This window comes from Copadichromis virginalis, linkage group LG11 (assembly GCF_057382275.1).
Source record: "Copadichromis virginalis isolate Kocher_CV1m ecotype Utaka linkage group LG11, C_Virginalis_male_GT1.1, whole genome shotgun sequence".
Taxonomy (NCBI): domain Eukaryota; kingdom Metazoa; phylum Chordata; class Actinopteri; order Cichliformes; family Cichlidae; genus Copadichromis; species Copadichromis virginalis.
In genome coordinates, this window is record NC_140628.1 from 33,019,400 (window position 1) to 33,031,462 (window position 12,063).

A 12,063-nucleotide genomic window follows, 5' to 3' on the forward strand; every position below is an offset into this window, starting at 1 on the left:
TCAAGACACTTATGATTAAGATATATTATTTCGCATTTTTTCTAATCACAGTTCTTGTGCTGCTGCAGGTTAACGGTTAACATATGAAAACCATAGCTTTTATCAAAGGTCAGTGGTTTTGTAGAAAAAAGATATTGAAACTCTAGCATTCAGGGTCATTATCTAAAATACTGCCTACTTTATTTCTATTATGTACAGGGGCTTCATATACCCATATGACTGAGCAGAAGTTAAAAGCTGTTAGAATGATAGTTTAAAGAAATAATTTGCTAAATCAAAAGTTCACAGTAAGATCCAATAAAATGTTTTAAGCAATATTTTTCTACATATAGTGGAACCCCGTCTTACGAATACCCCATTTAACGAAAAATTCAAGTTACGAAGGCACTTAACGGCAATATTTCTGCCCGCGTTACTGCAAAATGCCCGCGTAATGAAAGCCGCTGGCTCTGATTAGCTGAGCCCAGAATGCCTACAATGCCCACAATGCCTTACGAATCATGTGACAACCCCCTTGGCTTTCGTACATGCGCTTCACTGTTCCACTTGAATGACGTATTGTTGTTGCAGTTAGCAATTAGCCTTTAGCCTATTGTTCACTCAAAAGGCGCAATGGGTGCTTCGACTTACGAAATTAATTCGTTCCCGAGGGTCTTTCGGAAGTCGAAGATTTTCGTAAGTCAGGGTTCCACTGTATTGTAAATTTTATATACAATCTGTGGTGCTAAACCCAAATCATATAGGTACAATGTTGAATACCTAAAAAGAAAATGGATAGCATCTTTACAAAACCTAATGAAAATCTGTTTCACCAATTTATTTTGGCCATGTCAACGGACATGTTAATATTTCAGCCTTGCAGCCTTCATCAGAACATTAGGTCATTTTATTTGCGTACACCTTTGTTTTTAATTACTATCCTATTTTCAGAATATACATGAATCTTTGAATCTTCCAGACTGTGAAAATTTCATGACATAAATGAAATGAATAACAAATTATTAACGGTGTATTAAAATGTGTCAGACAGTAACATTACATGATTACTTTTCTTCAAACATGTAATCAGAGGCCACTTTATTAGGTACACCTCGCTAGTACAGGTTTGGACACCCTTTTGTCTTTATAACTGCCCTAGTTTTTTTCATAATATTAACATCCCACATTTACTGCAGATTTTTTGGCTACACATCTAAGATGTGAATCTCCCGTTCCACCACATCCTAAAGATACTCCATTGGACTGAAATCTGGTGACTGTGGAAGCCATTTTAATAATCATGTTCAAGAAACCCGTTTGACATTATTTGACCTTTGTGACATCGTGTTTCATCTTGCTGGAAGCAGCCATCAGATCATGGGTACATGAGCAACAATGTTGAGGCAAAGCTGTGGTGTTCACCTTGTGTCACCCCCAAAGGATTTGTGTCTTCGTTTTCAAGGATTCAATAGGTGAACTTGTTAAGCAAATGTAGTAGTAGTAGTAGTAGTAGTACCATTGTATGCAATGAGCACTGCCCAAAGCAGACGGGCCTCTGACCTCTGACACCAACAAGGCATTTTGACACAGGTATACCTAATAAAGTGTCCATGAGCGTGCACTATACTGAACCTTCTTTAAATAGTCACACAGCGATCTTTGTGTGGTGACTGTCAAGGCATTTTTCAGTTATTGTATTTATATGTACTGTAACTTAGACGAAATTCCTGCATGCATACTTCAGTACATCAGTAAGATTTCCGTAATACTCACAGAAAGTGTTTCCATGTGGAGAGTTGGACTCGCCAGCTTTCATTCAGTAGCTAGGTAGTCATTTTTATCCACCAGTTAGTCATTAGTAATTCATTCTGTCAGCCAGAAAGTCTGACCAGCTGCCAGTCATGCAGTCAGCCGCTGTTTGCTGTGAGGAGACTGCAGCATTGCGGTCTTTCTAAATAGTCTTTGGCCGCGCTTGGTTGACAAAACATGTTCTCTTGGCCAGCAGTTGGGTACTACTCAACCACAGGGTGTGTGTGTATGTCAGCAAACAAATTACTCTTTTTTTTTTTTTTTTTTCTTTCTTTTCATATAGATTAGACTGTTTATTTGCTGTGTAAACGAGTTATTATTAATGAACTGATTTGGATTTGGAGTGAGCCAACTGAGCACTTACTATTAAACCATAAGCTCTGTTTGGTCTTTTTAGCAGGTGTGGTCATGATTTCTGGACATGGAAAATCTTCCACTAAGCAACTTCCACTACAGAGATTTAAAGATATTTACAATCATCACTGATTACGTTTCTTGGATTTTTTTTGTCCTTTGGACAAAACATTTTTCCAAACATATTTTTCCAAAAATACTGAAATAATGGATTGTTATCTTCTTGTCTGTAAAAAGTACTTATGAAAATCAGAAGCTGGAATTGCACACTACAGCATAGTAATGTAGTTTAATTATACAATTTAAAATGCTGATGACAGGGGAAAAAAAGCAGGTGATTTATTACTTAGCAGTAGAGCTGCTGGATATTGATGACTAGATCTGCGTGTTAATTCTTGTCAGCTGGCTTCAAAAAGATCTTTTCCCGGTGTTAATGGTCAGAGCTGTCACACGAATGATTCACAGAACTGTATTAGTCAAATCGGGAAAACATCACTTTTAAATCTCTATTCCTGTACGATATTCCTCAGCATTGTTTTTTTTTTTTTTCTGTACGTGACACATCTTCTGACGGTTATACCTGTACTTCTGGTTGCTTGAGGGGGAATCAAACTCTCCATCTTGAATATAACCACCTTTTTTCTTGGCATTAAAAAACAGGTTAGTGTTGTTGTTTGTGTCACTGCCAGAATGCTTGCTCATGGGTCATTTAACCTCAGTTTGAAGGGATTTCTTTCTAACAAGACATTGTGGACAACCCATTCTTACCCTTTTTAATGGTCTTTACCTCACAAATAAACTCATTTCACCTTTTGCTTCACTCAGCAGTTCATGACAAGTAACTTGGTCTTGCTCTCATGAGAGAGAGCGTAAGAGTTGCTGGTTTTACCACGACTTCATTTTCCTAGCTTATGTGTCTTACTGTGGTGTTTCAAAATGTTAAGCAGGAACCAAACTAACCTGCTAAAATGCCACAGCCTCACAGTGGTAACCAGCAACTCCATTTTCTGCGAGGTAAATGGAGTTGCATGTTTCTACAAATCAACAAACTATGCAAAACTTATGTAAAACTATGTATGCATCCATATTGGCACACATGCATTTTTAACATCAAGTTAAATTCCAATTTCAATATTCAAATGTTATTTACCACTATACCTGTGTTGTGCTCCTTTGTGCTGCAAGGGAACTTTGAGAGCAACCTTGAGATTGAGAGGGTGTGTGGGGGCGGGGTGTGAGTCAGACAGGGTAGTACGAGAAGAGGCATACAGACGCTGGCACGGCTCTCAGAAAAAAATATGATAATATATTATAAAGCTGTAATAATATAAACTGTAAAAATGTGTCAACCTATCTTAGAAACTCATTTTCTACCCCGCTCTAGTTCAGAGTTCACATTGTGTGTCTTTCATAACACCTCCGTTTTATATGCTTTCCTGGTAAATACCCATGTTTTTTTCAGTGGTTTACTACTAGCGCCTCACAGCGAGAAGCCTCTGGGTTTGAAACTCCTGGTCGGCTGGTGCCTTTCTGTTTGGAGTTCACATGTTTTCCGTGTGCCTGCGTGGGTTTCCTCAGTACTCCGACTTCCTCTCCAAATCTAAAGAAATGCATGATTAACTAGTTTTTCTACACTGGTTATAAATGTGTAAAAAGTGCATACTGGTTGGAAAAAAGATGATTGTGGCATTTAATTTGGATTTTAAAGAGCTCTTTATTAATTATGGTCCATTCCATAATCCTTATGGCATCATCTGAGTCACTAAATGCTTTCTTATGGCTCTGTCATACTAGATTACAAATAGGATGGCAACCTCCTGGTTAGTAGTTTAAAAAAAAAAAAAAAAAAAATCAGTGGTTGTCCGGTGATTGCATTGAATTTTTTTTGCTTTTGGCAACTGATTGTAATTAATTATGGTGATCAGCCGGTCACCCAGAGGTTGCTCATGCTGCCACGGCCATATACCGATCACAAGGAGATTACACGGGTTGGCTGGTGAGAGTTGTGAGGATAAGTAGTACTTCATGCACATAATAAAATGAACTTGATGAGCAAGAATGTTAGGGACAAAAGGTAATTTTACTTGCTTTGACAATGTCCTGGTGGTTAAAGGCTATTTTAGCACTCTACAAAGTTCAATTCCTTTGACAGTCTTTTGCTGTATTTTGATGACCTTAAGTCATCTTAGAAAGTTAAGGATTAAGTAGGTTACATATGCGCTATCTCTATTTCTCTATTTCCTTCTCATATAACACGAATATGATATGTTTCTGTGGTTCAAAGGAAAAAAGCTTGTTTTAATTAACTGTGTCAATTGTTTTTGGCTTAACATGTGTCAGCTGTTCCAGTGGTGCAGATGTTCGATGTGTTTTTTGCAGACAAAGTCATCAACCCAGGCTGACCTTACTGGCAATTCAGTTTGCCTTTTCCTGCTTTTTTTCTCATGTGTTTCCCAAATACTGTATGAATTTGTGTGGGTTTTAGCGTGACACTGCACACATTCGTCTGACTAATTTGGGTGCAGGTGGTTAAAGTGATGATCTAAAGTAATATTTATGTGTTTGAGTTTTTGGGGGGTGTGGCCCATTGCAAATTTCCCCGATTTCTCATAGTGATACTGTGATAATACGCCTCCTCCGCCCCCATCTGCCTTTCTGTTGCCAGGCAAGGGGTAAAGGTTAGTGATGGTTAAGAAATACCACCCAGAAATGTGTTGTGTGTGTGTGTGTGTGTAGGCGTGTGTGTGTCTGTGTCTGTGAGTGCGTGTAAAGCAGAGAGAGAGAGCGCGATTAAATGAGTGAACCAGGGAAAGTGTGTTTTCACTCTTGCTGTCACTTAAGCAGCATCTCACCTTTTACTTTCTGTGCTTTTGAACTAAATTGCACTTTTTCTCATGAATTTTTTTTTTGGGACATTATTGCCAAATAGTTAGTTAATCATTGCTCCCCACCCCCCTAACACGGTGTCACAATTATGTACTTTGTTTCACTGTTCACAGTACAAATGAATGCAGATTCAGAATGATCAATTTCAGCCTCTGGCGATTTTCACAGGTTCATTGTTTTTTTTGGTTTATATTTTAACACATTAAAGATTTGCTGCTCATAGATGACACTATGGAGAGGATTGTGCATTGTAGGACCATAATACGACCTTACTAAAAGGATTTTGTGTAAAGTTTAAACCAAAAGCTGCCCTTTCTTAGTTGCACGCTGTACATTCACTATTTCTTTTTTTTTCTTCTTTTTTTTCTTTTTTGCGTAACATTTTTCTCCTTTTCAAATTCCTTGTAACACATTTCAGTTCAGCTGTTTTTTCCTCAACAGCTCATCTGTAAGTAATGGACCTCCACCCAAAGATGATTTTCTTCAGAGTATGGACTCTTCAAATGCCGTCATCAAAGAAGAAATAACATTTAAAAAAGAAAAGAACAAAAACTTTTGTTTTTTTTATCCTCTTTCTTTTTCAGATTGTGGCTAAGTGGTTTGAGCACAGTTAACCAGAAGTGTAAACAACACATCCTTTTAATTTCGCACTTCTTGAATCTTCAAACATATTTTATTATGTTTAAAATGCATTAATAATGCTATTGTGAGATAATTTATTTAATTTATTTAATTAATTAATTAATTTCATTAATTAATTTAATTCCACCAACAGCTGTACTGGAAATGAATGGTGAAAAATCATAAATAAATTAAAAATTCAACAAAATAGTTATCACTGTTTAGAACTTGTTTTTTCCTCTCACATCTACATGGTTTGTACTTTTCTCAAATGCATTTCTAGGTGCTCAGAGGTTTAAAAGAAAAAACACTTAAAAAAAGAAGAAGTTTTATTTCTGTAAAATAAAGTCCTGTTTAGATGCTTACACATGCACAAACTGTATTCACCAGACTTCCTGCATGCACATAGCATCAGTTAAAATAAGCATGCAGAGGCCAAGCTATTCCTCTTTTTTTTTTTTTCAAATCATCAGCTGGGGTAATCTTATGAACCGTTACTCTAAAATAGCACTTTAGCTATAATGATTAAACAATTCTGGTTTGTTTTGAAGACTAGTACCAATACTGGATTACATAAAAGCAGTTAAAGAGCTTTTAAATTTAAATTCCAGCTGCCACCAGTAGAGGCAGCTCACAGGTCTGGCCTAAATGTGCACAGCCTCCATCTTCAGAAGCAAACCTTTGCTGAGAACTTGCATTGCTTTTTCATTTTAACTTATTGCATGTTTCTGTTTGCCAGTAAGTCAGCAGGTGTGGGGTGGAGTTGCTTCTCAGACCGGCAGTTAACGCTCTGTCTTAACCGTCCTCCTGATATTACGTGGAACTGAATGAGGACAACTGTGTGTGTGTGTGTGTGTGTGTGTGTGTGTGTGTGTGTGTGTGTGTGTGTGTGTGTGTGTGTGTGTGTGAGGACAACAGTGATAGACAGGAAAAGGGCAATCACTGTCTGCCTTTCTCACGCAAAGACAAATGCAAAGTACAAATGGTAAAAAGCTCAAAAACGGTTTCTCAAAAATAAGTTCACGTTTAAAATTTCAAATCTAAACTAAAAGAATTGCAGTGTCATTTCTGCCTGTACGATGAACTGGACCAAAAAATTGTGACTGTTTTTATGTTAATTGACATATTAAACATAGTTTCTGTTTTATGGCCAATTAAAAGGTTTGTCACCTTCTGGCCTGCTCACTGCAAAAATATGTCTTGAAGCATGAATATCAGTCAGGAAGGAATTATTGGTCAGAGAAGTCAGAATATTTATGACTTTAATGAAATTAAAATATGAACCGATAACATAATTTGAGTTGCTTTATATAAACTGCCCTGCACATTACAAAAATATAATGATTTTGTAATTTATTATATTAAAACTAGAGGTCAGTTCCTTACTCTAAGAAGAGATTATCATTAAAGCTCAGTGGTAGAAAATATGCGTGCATACTTTTTTTCTAAACATTTCTGGTCTTCAGAAATATGTCTGAGGCTTGAAATGAGTCTGAGCTGCTGTATGCATGCATCCAAACACTACTTGGATAAGTCTGTACTTGCATAAATCTATAAAAATTCAGAAATTTTTTAACATTTTAAAACCTGTTAAAACAAATGTAATTGTGTCTTAAAAATTGTTGGAAAGAATATAAAATGTACTAACTATTAAGGCCTTAGTATTAAGTACAGCTAAAAGTAGTAATAAGGATGGTCATCTTGGCGTGGTCTCCTGTTCATTGCTCTTGTGTTACCATGATTATCTTTTCTTATTTTTGTACCATTTTTAATTTTATGACATTGAGGTAGTTTAGATGAAAGGAAAAAGCTAGTGCTTGTAATTGCTAAAGGAGTTTTATTCTTAATTTCCCATATTAAAATGAAATAATTTTCCAAATTCACACCTCATTTCTTCAGACTTGACAGAGCTCCTTCAGAGGACATCATGCCACTGCTGATAAAGAGATCATTGGTTAAACTAGAGGAGTTTACAGATTAAAAGTTGTCATTTAATCTTTAGAAATGTACACTCGACGAACGAGCTGACCTCCGCAAGTTGAAAAGGTCGAGGAAGTTGTTTCTCATAACGTTTGTTTTTTTGTGTTTTTAGTCGTGGTCCTTTGAGGGATGGGCGTTACCAAAGGACGCTGACTCTCACTCACCACGCACTGTCAGAGTGAAAGTTTAAAATTCGAATCCTGTGACAGGTTAACAAAAACAATAAACTGCCACTTTGCTTTTTAACTGAACACACACTCACATTTCCACTCATACTTTCTCTCTTCTTTCTCTCTCTCATCCACCACACCAGTGGTATTACTGTACTATCTGATGTGGTCTCTCTCACCTCATGTTAGCATCTCTTTTCCTGCTTCTCCTGCATTACTTCCTAGTCTTTGTGCTTTTATCTTGTTTCTTTTTGACACCGTTGTCTTTTCTTTTCTCTACTCTGCTCTGACTTTCTCACGTTATTTCATTTTTTTCATCTCTCTTTCTCTCCTTTCTGCTTTTAAATTGTCACATGATGTTTTTCTTCCTTTGTTTTTTCCTCCTGTTCATTAATTTATGCAGCACTTTCCCAGTCTTTTGGGATGTCCTCTGTTTGTTTTATATCGGCACCCGTTTTGTTCAGAGTTAAACTGCAGACAGTTTATCAGGCAGCCTCTTTTACTGTAAGCCATGCTGTTGATGTGTGATGTGTGGAAACAGTGGTTTAGCATTTTCTTGCTGTTAACAAGCAAAAACATGTTGGACTGGATGCCAGCAAAACCTGTTGAGCATTATTGGGACTGCACGAATGTGCAACTTACCCACATTGTTGTGCACCGGTGCTTCCGCTTACCATCATCAACACTGGTTTTTTGCCCTGCGGCGTTCTTGATTCTATTGCTCACATAACAAGACACCTTTACACCTTTACACTTCGGTTCGTCTTAATGTTAATGACTCAGGAGTTTCTGGATCTCGGGTATATTAGTTTAATTTGCATAACAACTTCATTGACTGTGGCTTTCAGAAGGGTTCCTGTGCCATCGCAGTGGTTTCCTTTACAGAAACCTGTCATTTCTTTGTGCAGTGCATCCTCAAGGCCTAAGAATCACATCTATTTAGTATTTCTTCTGGGACCTAGTTGCTTGCATGCTGTGATCTTTCCATATTCTCTGAATCCTTTCATGATAAAAATGTGCAATCCCTTAACCTGCAATGCCACATTGGGGGGGAAATGCTATTCTGAACTGTTTTCCTGTATAGTTTTTACAGATTGATGAACTATTTTACTCGCTTGGATGCGCTTTTCAATTTAGACCTACTGGTCCGTTGCCAGTTAACTTAATTAGTTATCACTGTTTTGTGTATTGGGTTTTTTGTTGGGTTTTTTTCTTTCAATATTTGTGTAATTGTGATTGAAATAATTTGCATTCTTTTGGGAGTGTAATTGTATATTACAGGAACAACGGCAGATTAAACACTGAGTTTGGAAAACCAGCACTGAGAAAAGAACATATTGTAAATTTGTACTTTTAAATAACTGATGGTATTTACTAACTGTCCCCTCTCAATCCATCTAGGTGAGCAGAAACGTTATCAGGTGGTGATCCACGGCATCGAGCCGCTGCTGGAGACGCCTCTGCAGTGGCTCAGCGAACACCTTAGCCATCCTGACAACTTCCTGCACATCTGTGTTGTTCCCACTCCGAGTGATTGAGGCCACTTCTGCTCCTGCAATGTACTGTCACTGTGATAAGACACTGGCCAGCCAGTTGACCAGCGTTTTCTTTTGGTGGAAACCTTAACGTAACAGAACTCTTTAATGAGAAGGAGGATGCAAAGGATGCAAAAGGGGATATTTACAAACCCTTTTCCAGCTTATCTATATATATTTATATCCTCTTAAAATTACTACTGCTCCTCCTCTTTCCCCCTCAAAAACTTGTTTAAAAAAGGAAAGAACTTTCTCCTCTCCTACAAGGAGAAGCAAGAGTTGAATGAGCAAAGGATCTCGTTCTTTTTTTCTTTTCTTTTTTATTCTTTTCCCACGTCTTCTCCTTCCACTCCTCTCTGAACAAGCAAACATCTCAATGGGAGAAGAGGAGGTGAACGAATCCTTTGTTTCACAAATCTGGCACACATCTTCCTCCTTGTCTTGTCGGTAACTTGTCTGTAGACAGGGAAATGGAGTTGTTTCTAGTTTGGGGAGCGGTGTATCAAATCCTGCTGAAGTTGCCTTATTTACTGCACATTATCATCTTTATCCTTATTGTCCTCTCATCAATGTGTGGACGTGTGCACATGAAGTCACTTTAAGCTCACATCACAACCTTTTGTTGGTTAAAAATACGGATTCATTTGACAAAGTGGGCTTGAATAAAAAGAGGATAAACTGATTTGGAGTTTTGGCAGCAGTGACTGACATAATTCACTGATCTCAGCATACCCAGGAGGTGTTTTGGGCTGACTGTTTACCATTGAATTTTGAGTTATTTGCAAAAGCAACTTAGCAATCAGAATGTCCAAAGTGTTTCTGTACTGTTGATGAATTAGCATTAAATTGTAGCTTTGATTTTAAAATTATGAAATTCCTTTTTTTGTTTGTTTGTTTGTTGGCAGAGAAAAAAAACTGCCTTTGCACAACTTAAGGTCTTTAATTTTTTAGATTTGTTGCCCAGTGGATGGTGGGAATCTGCAACGCTCAAAACCAAATGTCCATAAACTAAAAATGACATGGTGGCATGGTAAAAGCCTGTTTTTACTACTAAAAAAACAATGGAGATGTTGAATTTTCACAGAGTTAACATTCAAAAATCACGTAGCTACTAATGAGGCTAAAGCATTTACTGAGAGACTCATGGGGAAAAAAATCCACATGTGTTTTCAATAGCAGGTGTTGATATCTTTCCATCAGTACAACACTCTTTAGCTGTTTTTACTGTCTGTTTTTGTCAGATTTGGCAAGAGCGTCTTTTCTTCACTGCCAAACTTAAATGAGCATCTGGTTTTGTTCCATTTAAAGAACTCAGCTGAGATAATGAGACGGCAGGCGTACTTAGCACTAAGTCTGCAGTCTGTTGGGGGCAGTGGTGGTTTTACATGTTCTACATATGCTTTAAATAATTTTGTTTGTTGACACAAAGAGAATTGGCAATAGTGGGCAGCATTTCTTTTACAGCATAATGGCAGTAGCTGAGGAATGCAATGACTAGATGAGTTTGTAAAATGTTGCCATGTTTCTCTCTCGTATCGGCATCTTGACTTTCTTTTGTTTGTTTTGATTGTGATTTTTACTGTTCACAGTGAAATAAATTGCCATTAAAAATCAATCTGACATTGTTAATCCATACTGATTTAAAATCAAACTGAAATCTTCTATATGTATTTAAAGGCTCTGTACGGAAGTAGGTTTCATGTGATGTCATAGCTAGAGGGACATACCCACTCAGAGTTTCTCCACAGCGAACCTGTAGGAATGATTTACATGGCATTGCAAAAATACTTGCTCAACCCTCATAAAACAACATTATTTTATAATATGTGATAATTTTCTTGTTCTTCACTTCATACATGTGGCGTTATTTACTCAACCAGATTGAAAATACATGCAGCTCTCCATACTTTGAAAGCTTTCGCTCTGGCAACAGTGTAAGGTGAGCATTCTCTACAAGATTCACATAGATGTTGCTGAACTGGAGCTCTGGGAGAGACGTCACCACTTACAGGAACTTGGATAAACCTGCTGGGGCAGAATTAGTCCCCAACACTTGTAGTTTCTCTTCATATCTTTGTTTTTCCTCCATGGGGAGATGATCCAAGTAGTCTTGGCTTGAGATAGGTGGTAAAAACCCGAACACTTTTTCCTGCAGCACTACTGACTTTCCACTATGGCCCATTATGATAAAGTAATGTTTTGCCTGCCAGCGTGGTGAGACAGTCAAGTGACTGAAAACTATGAATACGAGTAAGGAAGTTAAAATGGCAAAAAAATACGACTTCCTATCAAACTTCTTATGTCTGTTCATGTGAAACAGTTTGAACTCTTTTTTTTTTTTTTTTTTTTTTTTTGCAATGAGAGAGTGTAGAGCACAAAACAAGTTCCTCATGTGCAGGATATCTTTCCTTTCTCTGGCTATACTTACCAGATTACCAATCAGGCTAAGCGGTCAAGCAAAGGTTGCTGTTAGCTAAAATCTATCCGTGAGTGCAGCCATGTGAAGGAAGTAGTGTTGGCAAGATAAAGTATGACCAATCAGAAATGGGTCCACTGGCAGCAGAACAACAAAGGGAGATAAAAGTATAATGTTAGAAAAGTATTAAAGGTTAAACACAAAACAAGCTAAAAGTGCACTGTTCGCACACCGTGGTCCAAGAGATCTTCCGAGAAGGGTGACACTATTTTTCGGAGAATTGATTTGTCAGCCAGTGGTGACTTTTTTTCTT

At 37.5% G+C, this 12,063-nt stretch overlaps 1 protein-coding gene across 2 annotated transcripts in view; it reads left to right on the forward strand.

The window, feature by feature from the left end:
- Positions 1 to 10,949, forward strand: part of atg5 (ATG5 autophagy related 5 homolog (S. cerevisiae)) — a 55,772-nt gene extending 44,823 nt beyond the window's left edge. For both annotated transcript variants that reach the window (XM_085472099.1, XM_085472100.1), the window contains exon 8: positions 9,201 to 10,949. In XM_085472099.1, coding sequence (XP_085328225.1) covers positions 9,201 to 9,337 — 137 coding nt within the window. In that variant the 3' untranslated portion in view covers positions 9,338 to 10,949. The remainder of the gene's footprint in view (positions 1 to 9,200) is intronic.
- Positions 10,950 to 12,063: the final 1,114 nt, after the last annotated feature.